This window comes from Apium graveolens, chromosome 2 (assembly GCF_009905375.1).
Source record: "Apium graveolens cultivar Ventura chromosome 2, ASM990537v1, whole genome shotgun sequence".
In the NCBI taxonomy this organism is placed as follows: domain Eukaryota; kingdom Viridiplantae; phylum Streptophyta; class Magnoliopsida; order Apiales; family Apiaceae; genus Apium; species Apium graveolens.
This window is the reverse complement of record NC_133648.1, coordinates 275,161,084-275,185,802: the sequence shown is the minus strand read 5'-3', so window position 1 is coordinate 275,185,802 and position 24,719 is coordinate 275,161,084. Positions and strand designations below refer to the sequence as shown.

Sequence of the window (24,719 nt, the reverse complement as noted above, 5' to 3'; positions counted from 1 at the left end):
AAACTAATAATATATGATGTGAGACCGTGTTGTTGATGATTTTGTGATTGAAAGAAATGAATACGAATAAGAACGTCGGATTTGAAAATAAAATAATACACCAAAAAACTCAAACAACTGTCAACAAGGATAGAGAGAAAAAACTGTCATACAGATAGGCGTTGAGTTAAATTCCTATGAAATCGAGTTTAACATGTTTGATTGCTTGGAAAAACTCCCAGCAAAGTAAGGAAGTGGTTAAATAATATGACAAAACTGCCCCTGAATCCATTCCCTCCTTTTACGAATCTCTCGTGTTATAGTTGGCTCAACAAACAAATTACACCTTCTGCTTTTCAATACATTAATAATCACATCTATACGTACACCATACATACATATAATCTTTGTGTTAATTTAAATAACTTGATCTTAAAGATTCTTTTACAGCACGCTCGGCCATGGCTTACTGAGATCCCACCAATGGGCCTCGAAATGCGTGTCATTTCATTCCTGTACAGCATTGTCTGATTAGAGAAAGTGGATCAGTAATGAAGATTTTGAGTTGGGTCATTGTGTTTCTTGGCTTATTCCCATCCGGGTTCTCGTTCGTCGATGATTTTGATCAAGCGTAAGTCGATTTCGAATTTTATTTTTCGACTTCTAAATAATGTCATTAACTGCATTGTACAATTGTTGTGATAGTAATGTACTTTGTTTTTTTTAACAAAATGTGATCCTTATGATTTTGATAATTGATATTGTAAATTTGAATTAGTAGTTGTATCAATGTGGTCACACACAAGAAGTAGGGGTGACAATGACGCTGCGATTCGTTGTAGGATTAAGGAGAAAGCACTCAGGCAAAGAGACTACATTAATCTCAATATGACCTGATATTTGTTGTCTATTTTTATTTACAAAAAGAAAATTTTACGAATAATATTTCTAACTACCCGGTCAAAGTACATCTGCAAACGTCAAAAGCGTCATGATTACAACCAAAACAGTATAACAGGACATCGAAAGTACATTGAAAATTATTACTAGTAATGACGGTGAATATTATTATTTTTTGACTCTAAAACAATGATTGAGGAAATGGCTTCTACTTAAGCTTCAAGAAAATCAGATAGGTATCATAAAATTAAAATTCAAATGAAAAAGGATACGGCCAGAGTAATAATTCATATTTGAAGCTTAAGAGGAGGGGAAGATGATCAAAAATAGGATAGGATTAAGGGAGGCCAAAGTAGCATACCTGAACAAGTTGAGAGTTTTGACATCTGCAAATAATAAAACAGTCATACTTATATTTGTTAAAATAAATGCAATAAATTATTACTAGTAATAATTTTCGATACATCGAAAGTACATCGAAATATAAAGTTGGGTTGCCAAGGACAAAACAGTATTGGGGCTGTTTTAGAAGTTCTCTGTGATTGTGGTTGATGCAGTATCTGATTTTTAAGGCATTTAAGCTGTTTGAAACAACCGATTTTGTTGGCATATTTATTGATTTAATGGAATTCATTATTTTCATGCGTGATAAGTAAGAGGTGCCATAATAGGCCTGCATATTAGATTTTTACGCAGAAGTCATCAAACATATTAAATTTGAATTGGATTTCTAATTAGCATAATTGGTCAGTTTTCCTTCGCCACTAAACCTTTTTTAATATTGACATACATGTCTTATTTATCTTCTTCATCTTTATCTCCATTCAAAAGTAGGCTATACACATATGAATATGTTAAAAGTGTCAGTTGCAAAAGGGGGTTTGATGTGGGGAAAGAAATATATAGACCAGTTGTTATATATATGGTTATAGTTTCTTGTTGGGATCATATGTAATTATTATGATTGATTTCTTTTTACCTAGGATATTACAAAATTTTCAAGTCATTCGATTTTTATATAAACTCTTGTAATGCTCGCTATTAATTGGATTATGACTATCATGGATTAATGATTATTAAGAAATCAGCTAATTAGTTGTGTCTCTGCCGACTCTCTATGGAAAAATCGGTTGATTTATCACCTATTTTCTAACATTTTTCTCAACACCGTCCTTTATCAACTGGTATAAAGAGGCAAAGTTTCCGGTTACTCACTTACTCTCCAGTTACCTATGAATGTAATCCCAACACCAGTATAAATAATTTTAACTAGCATCCCTTCCTTTTCTTATGTAATCATTTCCTTGGGATGCTTGACCAATTGAGTGAAATGGTATTTAACGATTGTTTCAATGCAAAATAATACTACTAATTGCTAACTAGCTCTTCCAGAACCTTATGATGATAGTAGAAGTCAATAAATGGATCGTATACTACATACACTCCTCCATACTCGTACGAGTAGACAAATAGACAAATTATCCTATATATTGAGGGTTGGAGGTTCGAACCTGAGCCATATCCCTATATCTGAGCTCTAATACCATATTAAATATAAGGTGATAAGAGAAGACAATAATGAATCATGTACTACAAACAGATATCAAGAGCTGCTTTTGTCTTGCTATATGTTGGGTGATCTGGGTAGTTGGATACACATTTCTCTTCATTTTATTAACTTATATTGTTCATATACGGTTTGCATCACCAAACTTCTACATTTATATAACATAGAAAAAGATATGGTATTACATTTTCATAGGTGAGTTACATCGGAAGAATAGTGTTAGAGTGAAAATGATAATTTAAAGGGATCTTTCAACTATTTTAATTTTTCCAACTTACCAAATCGTGTTTTTCAGCCTCCTCGAACTCCATTTATTTTGTCCTTTCGGGGGCTTTCAATATTTAAACATAAAATCCTTTAAAATACAGTCTACCAAGTACCAAGTGCTTACGTAGTTAATACCCCTCTTCTGTTAGTAACAAGAGGTCCAGGGTTCGTGCTTTAGCGGAGACATGCAATTTTGAGTATTTATATATGTGTAATTGACCTTTACAAAAAAGAGAAGATACTTACATGTAGCACATATTGATAGTACATACTGATAGTACATACAGCTCCTGGGAGGCCTGCTCCTAAGCTCTAACTCCATACAGCTCCTAGGAGGCCTTCTCTTAGGCCCCTAACTCCACGCGGCTCTTGGGAGGAGTAGTCCCGCACGGCACCACTCCTAACAAGCTCAGTCCCGCAAGCAGAACCCTGATAAACCCCAGCACGTGAGACGTTGGCCCGAGCACGTGATGGGGACAACTGTCACACATCAATCATGGGAATAATCAGGGCACGTGTCAGAGGATCCTCAAAACATTCCTCAACCAGTCCCGCGCTGACACGTGTAAAGCATCCACTCCCGCCAGGTGTCCTCCGCTCCCAGAACCAATGGCTATGATTCAAAGGTACCAACCCTAAAACCCTATCCTTGGGCTATTTATAGCCCAAGGAGGTGAGGTTTTGGGGTTAATCATTCTTACACACTCATATACACACACAGCCACCCTACGTTCATATTCATCCTCATCTTCCCAAAAAGCCAGTTCTTATTCTCACGCCGGAGGCGCCGCGGGACTCCAACCCCCCTTCCGGTGTTGTTTTGTAGGAACCCAACCACAGCTACACCTCTACAGCGGCGAAGGATCCAGGACAGCGTCGAAGGAGCAGCCCCGCCACCAGGAGTTATCATTTGGCGCTAGAAGGAGGGGCTCTCCATCCTTGGGTCTCGGTGCCCCTGGATTCGTCTTCATCAACAAACTCTTCAAGAGTCCATTTATTCAAACTTGTAAGAATTCAAGCAACCCACCTTTTCCATAAGCAGGAATGTTGTTTTATTTCGACCATGTTTGTGTGCGCTTGTTATTTTAGGCCACGTTTGTGTGAGCCCGTTTTGTTGATTCAAGCCACGTTTGAGTGAGCTATCGTTGATTTTAATCGTTATTGCTTTAGTTTGAATACGGAATTTGCGTTGTACTTCATCGTTGAATAGTGACATAAGATTGTTTGAGCTGCTCCCAAGAAGCTATTTGTTAGTTTTTCTTGTTATTCTGGTTAGTTTTTACAGATTTCATAAAGCAACCATAGACCGATATTCTCTGTGGCATATTGCTGTTATTCGTTGTTGGTATTGTTGAGAAATGGCAAGGCCAGGAAAGAATACCTCTGGAAGACCGTCTGCTAGTGCTCAGGTCCAGGAGCCGGACCACTCCCAGGCCCTTGACCCAGGAGCCGAGAGAGAAACGTTCCAGGAGCAACCACCACACACTCCCGTAGTGGAGAGAATTGTAAGCACCAGGGACGCCAGGACCCTCATAGAGCTCAATCAGTACAAGTACAAAAATGTCCCGGTAGCCGAAGAGCACATGGCTAACCTCACAAGTGATGAACTAGCAGAAGCAATCAGACTATACAGACAGGAGCAGACCCGCCTCCAAGAAGAGGCAGAACTAGAGGAGGAGCCGGAGGAATCCGGGGACTCCCAGCAATCAAAAAGGTCTGTGTTCGACCGCATTGGAGCCAAGGGGAAGAAAAGCAAAAAAGATCAAGGCAAAAAAGAAGCAGAAGCTGCTAAACAGAGAAAGTTGGAAGAAGTCCGGGAGCAAATCAGGAAAGAAGAAGAAGCAAAGCTCGAGCTAAAAATCCAAAAGAGAATACAATTAGAAGAAGAGAAGCTGTTGACCAAGTCTAGGAGCAAAAGAACCCGGAGAGACCCTACTCCGGAGCTGATTTCTGATAATGAAGAAGAAGAGAAGCAGAAGGACCTAAAAGACATGATCTATGAATTGCAGAGGAAGATGGACAGAGAATCAGGAGTGGAGATTGGAGAAACACTAACTCCTTTCAGCCACTCCTTAGAAGCTATCCCCCGGCAGCGGAACTTGAAGCATTACAACTTTGACTCCTTTGATGGTCTGGGAGACCCGGAGGAGCACTTGAACTACTTTGAGCAGATAGCGCAGATATACTACTACAATGACTTGACGAAATCAAGGTTCTTCGCTTCAACCCTTAAGGGAGGGGCCCAGAGATGGTTCAGCAGAATCCCCTCCCGCAGCATCCACTCCTGGAAGGAATTTCGAGCCTCTTTCCTTAGGAGATTTCGAGCGAACAAAACGCACGAAATGCACATGTGTCACCTGGAGACGATCCGGCAGCACGACAATGAGTCCCTCTCTGCATACATGCGCCGGTTCCAGGAAGCAATCAATAAAGTTTCAAATCTGGATGAAAGGGAAGCTTTAAGCATTTTTAGAAGAAATCTGGACCCAGAGCACAACGAAAGGTATATTGTGGAGCTAATCAATAAGGAGCCGCAAAGTCTGGCAGCAGCTTATTCCATGGCTGCCAGATTCATTAAGGAAACAGACGTTCTCCAAGCAATGAGAATGACTCGGAATGGAGGGTCCAGGAATAAAAACACTGATGACCGACCGAAAGGAGGTTACCATCAAGACAAGAAATTCAAGCAAAGCAACCAAAGCCAAGAAAGACAAGCAAACCCGGTTTTCCAAAGACTTGGTCCTAAGCAGGAGTCGAACAGCGACCCAGGACCCGTGAAGCAAGCTCGGGAGCCGAAGCAGGAGCCGGACTGGACTCCTCTCAACATGACCCGGGAAGAAATCTTGAAAGAAGTCAAAGACAAGCCTTTCTATTATCCTCCGAAGCCAATGCAAACTCCTCCGGAGAGCAGGCCCTACAATAGGCAGTGTGATTATCATGAGACCCATGGCCACAAGACCGAGAATTGCTTATCACTCAAGTACTTCATTGAGGACCAAGTGAAAAAGGGAAATATGAACAAGTACTTAGTTCGGGGCAACAGCAGAGGGGAAGAGCAGAAGAAAGGGAAGAATGTAGTCAATGTGGTCCTAGGAGGATCATACTCCCCACCCCGGAACCCGGACTTCGGCGAAGAAGTACTTTCAATCCAATCACTCCCAGACCTGGTGATATCCTTCAGCAGCAAGGACTATGAATGAGTCAACCCTCATCACAATGCAGCTTTGGTGATCACTCTGGACATCTTTGATAATGAAGTAAGAAGAATGCTCATAGACAATGGCTCCTCAGTAAATATTCTCTTCAAGCACACAGTGGATAGAATGCAGTTAGGGAGCGTCCGCTCAAATGAATGTCGAGAAGACCCACTCTATGGCTTCGGCCACAACTTAGTCCCGATCCAAGGAACTTTGTATCTGCCAGTGATCTTTGGATCTGCTCCTAACCAAGTGACTCATGTCATCAAGTTTTATGTGATCAACGCTCCTTCTTCATACAACGGAATTATTGGCAGATCAGCTCTAACCATGATGCAAGCAATAACTTCAATCTCCCATCTCAAGATTAAGTTCCCAACCCCGACGGGAGTCGGGGAGATTAAAGGAGATTACGGAGTTGCTGAAACATGCTACAACCAGGGGTTAGTTATGGCAGAAACCCATCAAGATAACAAGAGGAAGGCTACGGTCCTTCGCAAGCAACAAAGCACCAAGAAGCACCGACCCCGGACAAGGGAAGAACCAAGCAAAACAAGTCCAGAAGAACTGGCAAGCAACCAAGTCATGGTAGTGGACAAGACAAATCGAGTCCTAGACCAACCTCGTCCTACCATGCAAGCAACCGAAGAACCTGAAAAAGGAAACAACTATCTAAAGAAGAACTCTGAAGCCCGGATTCATCAAATGATCTCAAACAAAGAACAAGCAAAAATTGAAGCAGCAGTCGAAACAGAAGAAATCGAGGTGGATGAAACCAATTCAAGCAAAAAAGTGAGGATTGGGTCAGGACTCGAGGAGTCCTTCAAGGAGAGATTAGTATCCCTGCTCCGGGAGTATAAAGATGTTTTTGCCTGGAGTCCAAGAGACATTCCAGGACTACATGAGTCCATAGCAATGCACAGCTTGGATGTCAACCCCAACAAAAAACCAGTAAAGCAGAAGAGAAGAAACTTTGCTCCAGAGAGGCAGAAAGCCATCGACGAAGAAGTAGAAAAGCTACTCAAAGCAGGAATAATCAAAGAGATCAAATATCCGGAGTGGCTAGCTAACGTGGTCATGGTTAAGAAGTCCAACGGCAAATGGAGAATGTGCGTGGACTACACCGACCTAAATAATGCATGCCCGAAGGACCCGTATCCCCTTCCAAACATTGATCAGCTGATAGATGCCACCTCAGGACATGTAATGCTAAGTTTCATGGACGCCTTCTCCGGATACAACCAAATAAAGATGAACCCGAAGGACATCCCTAAGACAGCATTCATAACTCACAGAGCAGTCTACGCTTATGTGATGCTACCCTTCGGGCTTACCAGCGCAGGATCCACTTACCAAAGAGCCATGAATAAGGTATTCAAGTCCCAGATTGGGAGAAACTTGGAATGCTATGTCGATGACATGATTTCTAAATCAACAACTATAGAAGGGCATGTGGAAGATCTGAAGGAATGCTTTGAAAATCTAAGGAAGAACCAACTCAAGCTAAACCCGGAAAAATGCACCTTCGCAGTAGGAGCAGGGAAGTTCCTAGGGTTCATGATCAGCAGCAGAGGCATAGAAGCCAATCCGGAGAAAATAAAAGCAATCCAGGAGATGAAAGCTCCCAGGACACAAAAAGATGTGCAGAAGCTAGCAGGATCACTAGCAGCACTCAGGAGATTTGTCTCAAGACTAGCAGAGAGGTGCTTACCTTTCTTTGATCTACTCAAAGGAGCAACCAACAAGAAAGAGGTAAACTGGAGCTCAGAGTGCCAGAAAGCATTCGAGGAAATCAAAACTTACCTCTCTCAGCCACCAGTCCTAACTAAACCCAAGCCAGAAGAGCCTCTCTACTTATACTTATCAGCAGGAGCACAAGTCGTAGGAGCTGCCTTGATCAGGGAAGAAAATGGAACACAACAACCAGTCTACTACGTAAGCCAAGTCCTAAAAGATGCAGAAACAAGATACCCAAAATTGGAGAAGTTTGCTTTTGCTTTGGTTACAACATCAAGAAAACTCAGACACTACTTCCAAGGGAGAGAGATCAAAGTAGTAACAAATCAACCACTAAGGAAAGTACTCCACAAGCCAGATATCTCGGGAAGACTTGTTAATTGGGCTGTGGAATTGAGCCAGTTCAACCTAAGCTTCATTCCCAGGACCGCAATCAAAGCTCAAGTTCTTGCTGACTTCATAATCGAATGCAACTTCCCAGAAGAAGACAAAGAACCAATGGACATGGATCAGGAGCCAAAAAAGGAAATCAGTCCGGGAGCCTGGACCTTAAAAGTAGATGGTTCTTCAACAACCGAGAGGTCAGGAGCCGGCCTCATACTCAGGAGTCCAGAAGGATTCAAGATTCAAACAGCTATATCCTTCAACTTCCCGGCAACAAACAATCAAGCAGAATATGAGGCGCTGATCGCAGGACTAAAGCTCTCCCGAACTCTAATGGTCCAGGACCTAAAAATCTACAGCGACTCCCAGATAGTGGTCAAGCAAACAAACGGAGAATACATAGCAAAAGACCCTACTCTGGCGAAGTACCAAGCACTGGTTCAGAGCTACTTAGCCTCAATCCCAACCCACCAAATCCTCCAAATATGCCGAGAAGAAAATGAAGAAGCGGATATCCTATCCAAATTAGTCCGGAATTCATCAGACCTAGACTGTTCAGTTTACTTCGAAGAGCTCCACAAACCATCCATTGAATCCGGAGAGGTCTTGGAAATAGAAAGCACTCAAAATTGGATGACTCCCTTCATAGACTACTTGGACAAAGGGGACCTCCCAGAAGATAAAGGAAAAGCTCAAAGATTGAAAGCAAAAGCAGCCAAGTTCTTCTTCGAAGAAGGAGTACTCTACCGCAGGACCTTCTCATCTCCTACCCTAAAGTGCATTGGCCCAGAAGAAGCAAAGTACTGCTTGGCAGAAGTGCATGAAGGAATATGCGGAGACCACATGTCTGCAAAAGCCCTAGCTCATAAGATCATAAGACAAGGCTACTACTGGCCAACAATTCATCAGGATGCAGTACAATTCGTTAAGAAGTGCAAGGAGTGCCAACTCTTCAGCAATGTATCCCGAATAAGCCCAGTCCTACCATCCTCAGTCCTGTCACCGATCCCCTTCGCTGTTTGGGGCATTGATATCATGGGACCATTCCCTCGAGCAAAAGGAGATCTAAGGTACCTACTAGTCTCTATTGATTACATGACAAAATGGGTTGAAGCAAAAGCAATGAGGACAATAAATCAGCAAGACTGCATAAAGTTTATGGACAACATTTTGATGAGGTTCGGGATACCACGAGTCCTAGTATCAGACAATGGACCTCAATTCATTGGATCAGAGTTCGAGTCCTACCTCCAAGAGCGCGGGATCAAGCACAAAAAATCATCAGTGGCATATCCCCAAGGAAATGGCCAAGTAGAAGTAACGAATAGAATCCTGCTCCGAGGTATCGAGAAAAGACTCAAAGAAAGTAAAAGCAAGTGGCCAGAAGAACTACCAAGCGTACTTTGGTCCTACAGGACAAGCCCAAGAACAAGCACAGGAGAAACTCCATTCAAACTAGCTTATGGAACAGAAGCAATGCTACCTATTGAAGTGGGCTCTCCTTCCCACAGAGCAATAAACTTTGAAGAAGAAGCAAATAAAGAAGGACTCAAAACAAACATGGAACTAATTGATGAGGTCCGGGACCAAGCTGTGGTAAAAATGGAGAAATACAAGGAGAAAACAAGAGAACATTTCAGTAAGAAGTCAAGAGTTAAAAACTTCCAAATTGGAGACCTAGTACTTCGAGACACTGAAGCATCAGATCCCACAAACACCGGAAAGTTAATGCCCAAATGGGAAGGACCATACAAAATCAAAGAAGTCCTCAGGCCAGGAACCTACAAGCTCCTCAACATGGATGGCTCAGAAGTGCCAAACACTTGGCATGGACTAAGGCTAAGGAAATACTATCAGTAGTAAAGGAAACAAAGCAACCAAAAAACTTGTAGCCAATATGGCAAGCAACCAAAATGTTTCTCCTTCTATATTGTATGAATGATCAATGAAAAGCTTTCTTTTTAACTTGAATATTCTCCAAAAGCAACCACTAGTCCGGACAAGCTATCAGTCAGGACTAGAGCAATCAACTTATCACTAGTCCGGACAACCTGTTGGTCAGGACTAGAGCAACCAATTTTTACTTAGAATTAATTTTCAAACTAAAAGCAGCCACTAGTCCGGACAAGCTATTAGTCAGGACTAGAGCAACCAATTTTTACTTAGAATTAATTTTCAAAATTAAAGCAACCACTAGACCGGACAAGCTATTGGTCTGGACTAGAGCAACCAAATTCTATTAGAATAAAATCTCTGAGCAACCACTAGTCCGGACAATCTGTTGGTCATGATTAGAGCAACCAAATTCTATTAGAATTAAATCTCTGAGCAACCACTAGTCCGGACAATCTGTTGGTCATGATTAGAGCAACCAATTTTTACTTAGAATTAATTTTCTAACTAAAAGCAGCCACTAGTCCGGACAAGCTACTAGTCAGGACTAGAGCAACTACTTTTACTTAGAATTAATTTTCTAACTAAAAGTCCTCCACTAGTCCGGACAAGAGGATTAGTCAGGCCTAGAGCAAAAATCTACTTGGAAAAATATTCCAAGGCAAAAACAAACTACAGAAACAAAGTAAAACAACGTCAAGGAAAGCATTCATTACGAATTCAACGGCCTCAAACAAGCCCGGACCAAAGTACAAAAAGTATGACAAGAACCAAATATTATCAAGTCTCAAATCAGTAGCAGTAGCAGTTTTACAAATAAAATATAGATCAGGACCCCGGAGCATTGGGAGGCAGGAAACTGGGGCAAGGACCGTCGAACGGCTCTGGTTCACCTAGTCCAAGTTCAATATCTTCCTTGGCTTTGATAAACTCAGATACGAAACTATCCCAATCAGCCTCCGGATTCATCTTGATATGCTTCTCAGCAACCAACCAGCATCGAGCTATCTCCGGAGCACCAGCATTGGCAAGAGCTCTATCATACTCCTCAGATCTTTTAAATTCTTCAATAACCTCAGCCTCCGGACGAACAGCCGACATTTGCCTCCGGAGCTCAGCCAACTCGGATTTTAAATCAGAAACCTCCCTCTCCGCGTTATCAGCCCGGATAGTCACTTCATTCAGATTTTTGTTCAACCCAGTCAAAGAGTTATCCTTCTCAATGATTTGGTCCCGGAGCCGACTGATCTCAGCATCCTTATCAACAGCAGCGCTCCGGAAACCTTTAATCTCATTATAAGCAAAAGAGGCGGATCCGGCCATATATCCACCAAGCTACAAAATACAGATAAACTTAGAAAAAGGTTCTAAGTCAAAATAACACAACAAACAAGAAGCAAGAAATGAAAGAAAATACCTGACCCCAGAGCCGGGAACACTCCTTCATTGTGGCATCAAATCCGGACTCATTCATCTTCCTCCACTGAGCTTGAGTCGGAATCCCAGCCATGAAGCGAGCCACCTTCTCCTCCAGCGCCGGACCATCTTCATCCGGACTATCCACATCAACTGCTTTCCCTTTTCCACCCCCGGACCCAGAGCCAGCTTCAAAATTTTCAGCCCTAGGAGGTTTCGACCCAAGAGTCCGGAGCCTCTTCCTCCTCCGCCCAGAATCAGCACCCGGAACCTCCCCGATAGGACCCAGATCCTCAAGATTGTCAAACTCATTACCCATATCCAACTCAACATTATGCTCCGGAGTGGATTGGTTCACATGAACTTCAGGCTCCGGATTGGGGACGGCATTGCTCTGTGACCCCTCCTCGGCCGAGGCGTTCGATCCGGATCCACCAACAGCATTCTTTTTTGGCAACTTGAAAGCCTTGCCCAGACCTTTCAGAGCATCACTATAAGCGGAGGACGACATGTCCGGATTATAATGTGGTAAACCTGCAGGAAGCAAGCAAAAAACACAAGTCAAAAACAAGAACCAACAAAAAAGGAGAGCAGATAAGAAACATTTAAAAGGTCCGGACAAGAAATAAAACTACTTACAGCCCAGCCTATGCAAAGTTCTATGATTCATAAAGGTGTCTCGGGTCATCTGGAAACCCAGACATTCACAAAATGCAAAAATTAACCGGAGAGCTTCACCCCGGAGCACATCCCTGCGAAAGCGAGTCCGGACTCCTTCCGAAGCTATATGGGGTAGATAGTGCAAGTCCAAACCCCGGAGCATGATCAACTCCCCATTCCAAAACTTCAGCGAAGACTGCTGAATAACGGGCCTATAAGAGCCACCATATCCACACTCCGGAGCCCGGAACCGAAGCTCGTACAACGGGAACTGGCTAGACCGGACTAAATGAAAGATGTGATGCCACAACTTGAAAGTGGGCTGAACTTTAAACTGATTGCAGGTGGCAATGAACCAAGTCATCCACTTTATTCCATTGGGAGTTATCTGCATTGGAGAGATCTTGTACACATATTTGCACAAATGTTTTAGAAACAAATGCCAGTGTGGATTCCACCCAGACCGGAGATGCTCCAACCACACGGGAACGAAGCCATCAGCCGGCCTATGATGAGCCCTCTCGTCCGGAGTCGGCCACCTCCACTCAATCCGGAGATCCAACTGAAAAGCAGCCCGGACCGCCAAATCCTGGGCTTCATTATCTAGCTCAGAATACTCATCCTTCAACTTATAGTGCTCCTTAGCAACTATGCTGTTCGCAAACTTCCTATCAAAAGCTTCCCTATCATAGGGCCCTGGGCCAGCATTCTCCTGCCTAGCATACCCGGACCTAATGCTCCTAAAATAAAAACTGTTTTCTATCTCCTCGCTCTTAGTAACAAAATAACCAAGATTCTCCACCCACAGCCCCTCCGGACTACAGGGTACCTTTCTCGAAGATATTTTAGCAACTGTAAGCTTCGTTATCGCCTCAGAATCCGAAGTGGAAGTCCTCTTCCCCATCTCAACCCGTTCAGAATCAGCAGAAGACTCAGAATCTGAACTAGATGGCCCCGGATAACAAGTTATGAATGCCTTGGCAAGAGCTTTAGTCCGGACCATAAACCTAAAACAAGTGACCAAGGTTAGTCTAAAACTCCTACAGGTTATTTATCTTGAAAGCTACATGGTCCGGACTACCCTACGATTCATTTTTATTACGAATTAAAAGCAACAGTCCGGAGGCCCAATGGAAAATACATCACTAAACATGAGCTCCGGACTGCAAAAACCCCGAAACTAAGCAACCAAAACTACCATATTACTCCGAACTCAAACGACACAGAAACACAAAAACACAAATCCTAACCTGTGAGTCCGGACTACGTATCCCAATCCGGACCCCAACATAAAACCCTAATTCCAGAAACACAATTAACATGAATCAAACACCAAAACATGCCCACAAACACATATATATATACACATACAGCAAAACAACAACAACAAAATGCAAGAACACATAAACAATACAACCAAACAATGAGGGCCGCGGAAGAATCAAAGTAAAGACACAAACAGGGAAATAGAGCAACACTTACGAGATTGATACAACGGAGCGACTGGGGACGACAAATAATCAACCACAGGCCAAGCTACAGCGACAGATATCGACGGCAAGAGCAGCAAAGAAAGAACTCGAGAGAAAGAAATAAAAACAAAGAGGAACAATTGAAGAAGCAATAAAAAGAAAACAAAGAAGGCAGCGCCTCCTTTTATAGGGGGTTAAAAACAAAATAACCATGCCACGTGGCACGATCCCAGCCGCCCATCACGAGCGATCATTATTGAAGAGTCATTATTACAGCACGTCTTTTGAAAAAGACAACTGTAACAATTCAAATAATTGGGGGGAAACTCCCCAAAACCGTTTCAACTTCCAAGTCCGGACTACACAAATCAATTTAATCCGGACTAGGGGCAAGAAAAGCTCAACTCCTAACAAGGACAACCACATTAGTCCTGATCCGCCGAACTCACCGCAATCCGGACTGGGGGGCAAGAAAAGTTCAACTCCTGACAAGGACAACCACCTTAATCCTGATTCGCCGAACCCAGCGCAATACGGACTGGGGGGCAAGAAAAGCTCAACTCCTGACAAGGACAACCACCTTAGTCCTGATCCGCCGAACTCACCGCAATCCGGATTGGGGGGCAAGAAAAGCTCAACTCCTGACAAGGACAACCACCTTAGTCCTGATCCGCCGAACTCAACGCAATCTGGACTGGGGGGCAAGAAAAGCTCAACTCCTACTAAAGACAACAACCTTAGTCCTGATTCGCTGAACTCAACGAACTCCGGACTGGGAGGCAAGAAAAGCTCAACACCTGACAAGGACAACCACCTTAGTCCTGATCCGCCGAACTCAACGCAATCCGGACTGGGGGGCAAGAAAAGCTCAACTCCTACTAAAGACAACAACCTTAGTCCTGATTCGCTGAACTCAACGAACTCCGGACTGGGAGGCAAGAAAAGCTCAACACCTGACAAGGACAACAACTTTAGTCCTGATTCGCCGAACTCAGCGCAATCCGGACTGGGGGGCAAGAAAAGCTCAACTCCTGACAAGGACAATCACCTTAGTCCTGATCCGCCGAACTCAACGCAATCCGGACTGGGGGCAAGAAAAGCTTAACTCCGGCTAAGGACAACCACCTTAGTCCTGATTCACCGAACTCAGCGCAATCCGGACTGGGGGCAAGAAAAGCTCAACTCCAGACAAGGACAAGTTTAGTCCTGATTCGCCGAACTCAGCGCAATCCGGACTGGGGGGCAAGAAAAGCTCAACTCCTTCCAACAAAACAACAAAAAACTCATGTTCTAAAAATAAACCCAAAAACACTCCCCCATCCAGAAAATCTGCATAAGGGAGTGGGGGGCACATGATAGTACATACTGATAGTACATACAGCTCCTGGGAGGCCTGCTCCTAAGCTCTAACTCCATACAGCTCCTGGGAGGCCTGCTCCTAAGCTCTAACTCCATACAGCTCCTAGGAGGCCTTCTCTTAGGCCCCTAACTCCACGCGGCTCTTGGGAGGAGTAGTCCCGCACGGCACCACTCCTAACAAGCTCAGTCCCGCAAGCAGAACCCTGATAAACCCCAGCACGTGAGACGTTGGCCCGAGCACGTGATGGGGACAACTGTCACACATCAATCATGGGAATAATCAGGGCACGTGTCAGAGGATCCTCAAAACATTCCTCAACCAGTCCCGCGCTGACACGTGTAAAGCATCCACTCCCGCCAGGTGTCCTCCGCTCCCAGAACCAATGGCTATGATTCAAAGGTACCAACCCTAAAACCCTATCCTTGGGCTATAAATAGCCCAAAGAGGTGAGGTTTTGGGGTTAATCATTCTTACACACTCATATACACACACAGCCACCCTACGTTCATATTCATCCTCATCTTCCCAAAAAGCCAGTTCTTATTCTCACGCCGGAGGCGCCGCGGGACTCCAACCCCCCTTCCGGTGTTGTTTTGTAGGAACCCAACCACAGCTACACCTCTACAGCGGCGAAGGATCCAGGACAGCGTCGAAGGAGCAGCCCCGCCACAGGAGTTATCACATATTGTAATTTTACATGTTGCATTTGTTGTTGAACATCCTTCAAGCACAAAAACCTTCTTGTTATTGTCTTTAATCCCAATTTTAACTTGCAAATGCATCAGCTGCTACTACCTGTGGTTATATATGTTTGTCTTTAATTCCAGTTAAGACTCGAAAATGCATCAGATGCAAATATCTGTACATTTACCTTTTGCAGGTATCCTATTGTAGAACCAGATCCCGGTCATACAAAGTTGCGCCTTGCGAGGGCTGGACTGGAAGCAATTGAGAGGATTACTACCCCAATTTCGGCTGTTGCTGTAAGCATGAGAATAATATCTTTTAGCATCCTTTAGTTGTGTTTCTAGGTTCATTATGGCTGATTTCAAACAGTATTTAATACATATGGATAGTATTTCTAATATTAGAAACAACTTATGAACTTTCTTAAACAGACAAAGCATCTGTTTTTCTAAACAAGCCTTTTAAAATTTTAATCAATTCAGGATAACTTGTCAATATCTGTGCATATAAAAGTTCTCCTTTGTGAAATTTTGAACTTTTATCTTGTTTTGTATGTAAAAACGCTATATCTTTCGAACCTTCCCCCTCATGTCTCTGAATGAGCACTATGGTTTTTTTTTCTATGAATCCATCTCTAAGGTTGTCATACCAGGTGATTGGTCCATATCGCTCTGGAAAGTCATTTCTGCTAAATCAGCTTCTCTCTCTTTCCTGTAATGAAGGTGCACCCTAATATATGTTACCTAGTTTGTCTAGTAAATGAACCGGCCATTACTGGTATTTCACATGATTTTATTTTTCACTTTAATTCTTGAAAATGAAATTGATGTTTGAGTTTGCAGGTTTTGGAGTTGGGCACATGCGTGATACTAAAACCAAAGGTATCTGTTTGGACTTTGGATTTATCATGATGCCATATTTGCATGGATGTACATGCTAGTCCACTTCTAAATGTGTTGGTAATCTGTAGGTATATGGGTTTGGGGAAAACCCATAGAGGTAGATATCAATGGAGTTAAAACTTCTGCCTTTTTCCTTGACACAGAGGGTTTCGAAAGTATTGGGAAGTCAAATGTATATGATGATAGGTGAGATTTTTAGTTAGAACTTTAGTTTCAACCTACCTGTGACTGAGGTTTTTGTGTTGGGTCCTCATTTGATTTTTTCCTGGAATTTCAGGATATTTGCTTTGGCAACTGTTCTGAGTTCCGTGCTTATCTACAATTTGCCCGAGACGGTTTGTTATCCTTCCTATAACATACTCTTTATGCTGCCTTACCCCTTCCCCCCCCCCACCTCCAAATACAGAAACAAACACACACACACACAGTAGCCCATGTGCATGCACTTATCATGCCTGCATCTTGCTAGTTGATACTATAGCCTCTTGTATTATAGCTCCTTTAAAAAGGAAAGGGCCTGAAGAATTATACTAAGAAAGAGGCACTTAGACACTTGGAATCACCCAACTACTTCTATTAGGGGAACTCTCGATGTTCAGTAGCCATCCATATAGAAGCATATTGCACATTAGAAAGTGCGCATATGAATATCTGATAGTTTGTGACTCTATTGCACTACGGCACTAGCATCACAGCTTAAAAGAAGCATGAATTAATGTACACAAACTGACGTGTTTTCCTTTCTAGATGGTTATTAGGAGTTCCATCAGTTAAATACTACTGCTGCTGGTGCTTGAATTTCGGTAAAACTTGTTAATGTAAATTCCCAAAAGATGGAGGTTGAGATTTTTGTGAATTTCTTAAAATGTCAAGCTCATAGTTCGTTTGCGTGTTTGTGAGTTTCCATATAAGGAATCTTATGGATCTAATTGGTCAGTATTAAATAATGGAAAGGAAATGATACACAAAGAAAATCATACAACTAGCATGAAAAAATAATGCTTATTAAGGGTCCTTTAGGCTTATCTTAAAAAAAGTTACTTTACACTTACAATTACTTTTGTTACTTATAATTAAAAAATATTTTTTTTCTTGTAAGTTACTATTAGTTTGGATATTTTATTAGTAAAACATTACATATAATGTTTAAAAAATAGCGAAAAAATATTAGAAATTGCAAAAATTGAAATAATAAAATAAGTATTCTCATAATTTAATTTTTAAGTCAGTTTTACTTGGAAGAAAACCAGTCATATAGTAAGCTTAGTTACTAATTTAAACCGGAAATGGATCCTTTTTACATTCCTTGTAGCAAATCTAAACTATCCAATCTATATTATCCATATTTTACAATGCAAGGTGTACACATTCATATTTCCTTTTTTTGTTTTCTTAGATTCGTGAAGCAGATATATCTCGGTTGTCATTTGCAATTGAGCTTGCTGAAGAGTTCTACGGAAGGTGTGCACTTCAAAAACTAAATGTACGTCATCTTCTCCATGTCTTCTTGCAACAACACTGATTGTTTTATTTAATATGGTTTGTCATAAACAGGGTGAAGGTAATCTGAAGCCATATAAATATTATACCCTGGTGTGCATATTTATTATCTGCTTCTCTGCATATATGTTCTTGAACCGATGGATATTGCAGGGGCAAGATGTTGCCTTTGAACCAGCTAAGCTCCTATGGCTTATACAACGTGACTTTCTACGTAAGTTTGAATTAATTTTGTTGATTCGTTGTAAATTTTCTACACCAGTAACTGCTTCTTTACGAGTGTACTTGGTACTTTACAGAGGGGAAGTCTGTGAAAGAAATGGTAGATGAAGCTCTTAAACATGTTCCCAATTCTGATGGTCAGTTTTTCATTTAGTTCTCCGTATTTACAGTAAGTTCTGTACTCATCCTAATCATATCAGGAATAAATCTGGATCAAAGGTACTTTTTGTTATTGCAGGTGATAAATATATTGATCAGGTAATACTCTCAATATTTCAGAAAGAAGAATCGGGTAGGAGTCAAATTGACCTTGTATGTTTTCTGATATCAATTCAGATTAATCAAATCCGTGATTCCTTAGCTGTGATGGGTGATAATAGCACAGCCTTTAGCTTACCGCAGGTTTGAACATTTATTTACATCTCGTTCTCTTTTTCCTTTTCATTTATTATTTTTGTCCTTTACGCTTTACTGTGCTATGAAAATGCAAGTTGCATAGTCACATAGCTAATATCGGATGTTTATTAATAAGGGGTATACCTTGGCAGGAAAAGGACTTAGAGCATCTCCAAGAGACTCTTAGTGCTTGTTATATGGGATGTTAATTGAACATAAATTTTAAATAACATCGTTTAAACACGATAAACCTTGAGAATAAGTAAATTGAAGAAATGTTTTTTAGGTTCTTATGGAATTTGTAGACTGAGACAAACAAGTTTCCATGTCATGAGAATATGTTGACTGGTACAAAGTAAGTTTCCATGTCATGAGAATTTGTAAAATAATGAAAAGCAAGTTTCCATGTCACTGTAGTACTTCAGTCTTGGCTCTGCTAGTAAAGTATCAAGCATAAACTAGGGGTGGCAAAATCTGACATGACCCGAAACGAAATATATTTAATTTGGGTTGGAGGTTTGAACTTTAATTGGGTTTGGCTTGGACAAATTACTTGAAAAAATCGGGTCAGTTTTAGGTTGATCCAAAATACCGAGAAATTACACTCTTATTGGACCATTTAATGAGAATAGCTAAACAAATGTGTTGTGTATCAATGCCTTTGACAAATTTGTCTGCATCTGTCTGTCTTTTATAGAACCTAAAAGGAAGGCGTGTAATAATTTGTCTTAGTTAAAGTCACTTATATGGTCTAATAGCTTTATTTGAAATTTCAAACAGCCTCATCTTCAGCGGACGAAGCTTTGTGACTTGAAAGACGAGGATCTCGATCAAAATTATGTTAACAAGCGAGAGCAATTAAAACAACTTGTTGTATCTGTAATTCGTCCAAAAGTGGTGCAAGGCAAACATTTAAATGGAAAGGAATTTGTATCTTTTCTAGAGCAGGTGCCTTCGTCAACCCAGTTTATTCCCCTTTTACTTAAATAATTTTAAGCATTAATTAGGACCAAAGGCTTCCAGAATGATATGTCATCCCTGTAGTTCTGAGATGGAAACCGATTACTAATTTATTCTACTAAAATTCAGATTGACGACTTTTCCACAGATGTGAAATGTGCCACTTTTAGTACCCCGCATAGGCTGTATAGTTGAAGTGTCACATGATTATCTGTTCATTGCTATTAGAGTAGTTTATAAGTGGTTCCTACTTTATTCTAATTATTTATAGTCTATTGTAACTGCTCATTCCATCTACAAGGTACCCCATGATGTGCAAAGCAATCAGAGTTCACCATTTTCATATGTACATTCAGTTATTGTTAGATAGGTGAATGTGGCAGTTTATAGCAGAGGGCTCTGATATATATAATATTATTATTAGCTTGGGTTTTACATCTTTTTTTTGTGATTTTCTTATTTCAGATCCTTGAAGCCTTGAACAAGGGAGAGATTCCTTCAACTGGTTCTCTAGTGGAGGTTTTTAACAAGGGTATTCTAGAGAGATGTCTCAAATTGTACAATGAAAGAATGGAAAAAGTGGTTTTACCAGTCTCTGTGGAGTCTCTGCAAGGACTTCATGAAGCTTCAAGAGAAGTATCAATGAAGGCTTTTGATGAGCAACATTTTGGTCGTCATCATGCAAAAAGATCAGTTGAACAATTAAATGAAGAAATTGAGAAGGTATGAGATTAGATATAAAAGCTAGTATTTGGAATGGTTGGTCTTCTACTTACTAAAATTTCTCTTCAGGTGCATAAGAATTTTATTATGTCAAATGAATATAATTCTGCAAAGTTATGTGAGGGACTATATACTAGCTGTGAAGACAAAATGGACCAACTTCAGGTCCTCAGACTTCCCTCCATGGCAAAATTCAATGCAGGCTTCATTCAGTGCAACAGAAGTTTTGAAATAGATTGTGTTGGCCCATCTAAAACCAGCTATGAAATTCGAATGAGGAAGGTTTTTTCCTAAATTTTATATCAGTTTTATAGGAATTACTTCCCTTTTCAGTATATCTTGCTTATCTACTTCCATAGTTCTATTAGTTTACGGAAAAGGGATATGTAGGCACTACATACCTATTGTTGCAAATTGCTGTGTTGGTGAACTAAATATTGGTATATTTACAAGGGCTGTTATGTATCCTGCTGGTTCCCTATTGTGTCCTTGCTCTTGCATGTTTCAAATGTTAATGGTTTTTCATTTACAATATGTTTCTGTAGATGTTGGGAAAATCAAAGTCCCTCTTTATTAAAGAATACAACCATCGCCTATATAATTGGTTGGTGGCCTTCTCTCTTGTCATGGTGGTGATGGGCCGGTTTATCATTAAGTTTTTTTTGATTGAGATGGGAGCATGGATACTGTTTATATTCTTAGAGACATACACGAGGATGTTTTGGTCAGCGGAGTCTCTCTATTACAATCCAGTTTGGCATTTTGTAGTAGCGACTTGGGAAACCCTTGTTTACAGTCCTCTTCTTGATGTGGACAGGTAATGACATCATTTACTGTACACTTTGTATTTTTGACTTTTTTATAAGTGGCAATCATACATTGCTTCGTTCTTTACCACCGTCCTGCATAGCACATACATTGTCGATTTATTGCACACTTTACTGGGAAGTAAATTTCATCACAATTGATGATGCACTGTTACCATCATGTCATAATATAGTTTTAAGGACAAGGATGGAACCAAAGTAAATGATGTCTTCTAAATGTTTCTAATGAACGTTAATCGAATATTCTATTATTGGCTAGATACTTAAAATTTCACTGTTGACTTCCATTGCCAGATGGTCCATTCCTCTTTGTATAATAGTGTCAGCCTTGGTAATATATTGGCGGTGTTATGGAAGGAGAAAGCCTTGTCCCCAGTGGCTGTTACCCTTGCACAACATTGCTAAAGACCAGCGAAGATCAGAATAAATGGAACCTGCCGCGGTCTATCTCAGTAAGCTTTTCCACTTGAATACTAGAAGCATGCACGGGTCATTGGTTCAGAAATATCAACGGTTTGTATTTTCCGTAGCTATAAGTGCCTCGCATAGCAAGTTACTACCGTCATTTTCTTCATAGCTACTATTAGCATCTTGTAGGGTTTTTTTTTTGGGCATGGGGGTGCAGAAAATTTGTGATTTCTGTTCGGTTTATCAACAACATATCTTGTTACAGTTTTTCTTCTGCAGGAACAGTCGTATGCAAATTTTGATATATAATCTTTCTTCATGAACAATTACAACTTAAAATTAGCTGATAAAGGAGTACCTCATTACCCGTTAATGAAATTGGCAAAATTTCAAAATTTAGTCCTGATTATCGAAACAGGTTGTGCAGTTGATAAGCAACTCCTAGGAAGGGTGATAGAAGAATGCAGGGAACTCCTGTCTGGCTTCAAATATCAAAACATTATCAAAAAATTATGACTAAATTACTGTCCTTCAACATTAAATACTTGAAATTAATCAAATTATCTTAATGAAAAGAGTGTGCAAGTTTTTTTTTTTTTTTTTTTGTCGAGGGGTGCACATATTTAATTCAATTAAACATGTTAATTTGATTTTAATATCATTAAAAGATGTATACTTATAAATGAAAAGAACGACCTGTAAGCTTCAAATAACAACTCAACAACAACTCTTCTTCGGGTTAGGAGTGTTTTTTTGTTAACAAGACTGCAACTCTTCTTCCAAGTGCCTTCTTTTAACAAGGCTGTAAAGGATCATTTTATTTTAATAATGTTGCCTTGTTTGGTTTATATCTTGTTTATAATTTGTGGTACAGTTTCTTTTAATATATTAACACGGATTGATTATAATATTTGTAATTTTAATATTTTGTTATTTTATAAAAGTAAAATATAAAAAAATTATGATATATTACTGATATTAATGAATTTAAAATATTTACGTATTATTTTGTATATATTATATTATTGAAGGATTCAAAATTTAGATAGTTAAAATTTTAAAAAGTCAACCTACGGTCTATACTGGCGGGTGCAGAACCTATAGAAAATGGGAGTCTTGCATAGCACTGGTGGTGTATGTGGATTATTTAATATTTTTTTAATATTGATTTTTTAATAATTTCTTGATTTTTTAATATTTTATTATATTATAATGTGAATTACTAAAATTAATTTTGGCATTGTTTGGTTCATAAAAAAGATAAGATTAAATTTAAGTGCGATTAAAAATTAAGTTGATAATAATCAGTAGAGTTTGTAGTTATATTAGATACATGATTTTATTTTTTTTAATTAAATTATATTTGTTTTAAATTTTGTTTAACAAGGTGTTAACATACTTTTTAGAAAGGTGTTAATCAACCAACCAAACTTAATTATGTTTCTCTTATAATATTATAATATTTATGCATAATTTTGTATGTATTACATTATTAAACAATTCAAAATTTATATATTTAAAATTTTAAAAAGTCCTCGTACTACAACTGATAGGTCGCTTCGCTGCGTGGGTGCAGATAGGAAAGTAGAAGTCTTGAATGACAGTGGTGTATGCGAATAATTTTTTATTATTTTTTTAATTTTGATTTTCTAATTTTTTCTTAATTTATTATTTATCTTATTATATTATAATTTGAATTTCTAAAATTAATTTTGGAAGTGTTTAGTTCTCTATAAAAGAGGAAAAAAAGAAGTTGCGTGCGATTAGAAATTAAGTTGAATAATAATTTATTGAGTTTGTAGTTATATTAGATATATGATTTAATTTTTTAATTGAATTAGATTTTTTAAAACATTATTTTAGAAAGTGTTAACATACTTTTTCTAAAGGTATTAACCAACCGACGAAATAAAATTATGTTTCGCAATAGTGTGTGTCGTTAAGGTTTTAAGCTAATTTTAATCGTAATAAATAAATGATGAGGTCAAACCAGAAACCACAAAATTTAATATTTCGCGGTAGATTTTCTTGTACGGTGATTATCAAAATCTGAACATCAAAAAGCTTAATGCTATAATCAGTAGACTCGAAAGACCACACGTAACATCAAACTAATTGATCATCGACGCCGTCCTTTGTTTTGTCAAGATTGACTCCGTCTTTAAATATTTAGTTCCTCGTTATCCTGTTACTATCTCTGTCCCTATGTTTACTATTTGCACGTATTTCGAGATTTTCATATAATATAGTTGCATAATATTTTTTCTAATTTTTTTAATAAAATTTTAAACATAAAACTTTTATTCAAAAAAAAAATATTTAAAAATATTATGGAGTTGTATTTTGAAGAAGTATTGAAAAACGTGCCGAAAAATAATGTATAAAATTGATTGGGATAGAGCGAGTATATATCTCCTCAAATCAGTCTTATCATCATTTACGAATTTCACTAATACATTTAGGCCTTGTTTGGATTGGGGTTGAGGAGGGAGGGTTGGGTTGAGTTAGGTCGGGTTAGGCTAGGTTAGGTCGGGTTAGGCTAGGTTAGGTTGGGTTAGGCTAGGTTGAACCCATACCTCATTTGGATGTAGGTGCGGAATTAGTAGCGGTTGAACCCTTGACATGTTTGGTTTGGAATTGGAGTAAGGTTGGTTTTTATCATGTATAAATTATATATTTAAAAACTAGTGAATGTTTTTAAATTTAATCTAAAAATTTTAACTAAATTTTAAAATATTTTTAAAAAATTAAAAAAAAAATCAAAAAGAAAAAAATGGAAAAACTTTAATAGAGAGAGTGAGAAAGAGAGAGAGAATGAAAGAGAGAGGATGAATAAAAAAAGGTAAGCTGTCAACTGGGGTGTTGGAAAAATTCAATTTTTGTATTGCAAATTAACCCCTTTCAACCCTTGATGCCCAACCCATGCTTTGACAAACTTTCTCAGACTATGCAGATGATACAGTGTTCACTCTGTTAAATCGAGTGTTTCAGCTAGGAACTAAAGAACAACTGGTCTGGTGGGTCTATTGTGCTGGAATTTATGGCAGAGAAGGAATACATGGGTGTGAAATCGAGTGAACTTGTCAATCTTTGGAATTAAATTTAAAGCATGTCATATGTTGGCAGAGTGAAATCGAGCAAAGGAACTGAGTGTTAGGAAAGTGACACAACAAGAATGTGGCAATCGGGTATAGCGTAAACCCAGTACAGGATGGATAAAAATTAACACGGATGCAGTTTGTCTGGTAGGATCTGATCGTGT

The 24,719-nt window shown here is 39.7% G+C and overlaps 1 protein-coding gene across 6 annotated transcripts; it reads left to right on the top strand.

The window, feature by feature from the left end:
• Nucleotides 1–162: 162 nt before the first annotated feature.
• LOC141708498 (uncharacterized) lies at nucleotides 163–21,771 on the top strand. 6 transcript variants are annotated; one of them, XM_074512155.1, is made up of 16 exons: nucleotides 165–610; nucleotides 15,713–15,815; nucleotides 16,172–16,241; nucleotides 16,362–16,400; nucleotides 16,490–16,607; nucleotides 16,699–16,756; nucleotides 17,818–17,904; nucleotides 17,976–18,135; nucleotides 18,221–18,280; nucleotides 18,382–18,401; nucleotides 18,480–18,545; nucleotides 19,320–19,487; nucleotides 19,965–20,222; nucleotides 20,292–20,504; nucleotides 20,768–21,039; nucleotides 21,344–21,771. In XM_074512155.1, exons 1-16 carry the CDS (start codon nucleotides 531–533, stop codon nucleotides 21,474–21,476), a joined length of 1,905 nt encoding a protein of 634 aa, XP_074368256.1. In that variant the 5' UTR covers nucleotides 165–530; the 3' UTR covers nucleotides 21,477–21,771. The 6 variants fall into 6 exon arrangements, with proteins under 6 accessions (XP_074368258.1, XP_074368256.1, XP_074368257.1 ...); XM_074512156.1 differs by having other exon boundaries at nucleotides 167–610; nucleotides 18,075–18,135; XM_074512159.1 differs by lacking the exon at nucleotides 165–610 and adding an exon at nucleotides 3,393–3,719 and having other exon boundaries at nucleotides 16,159–16,241.
• The last annotated feature ends 2,948 nt before the right edge of the window (nucleotides 21,772–24,719 follow it).

Excerpts from the sequence above, each read along its gene's own strand:
- LOC141708498 (XM_074512155.1), top strand. The coding sequence starts at position 531 with ATGAAGATTTTGAGTTGGGTCATTGTGTTTCTTGGCTTATTCCCATCC. Across the intron at positions 18,546-19,319 it reads CAGCCTTTAGCTTACCGCAG|CCTCATCTTCAGCGGACGAA; the intron begins GTTTGAACATTT and ends AATTTCAAACAG. Across the intron at positions 19,488-19,964 it reads TTGTATCTTTTCTAGAGCAG|ATCCTTGAAGCCTTGAACAA; the intron begins GTGCCTTCGTCA and ends TTCTTATTTCAG.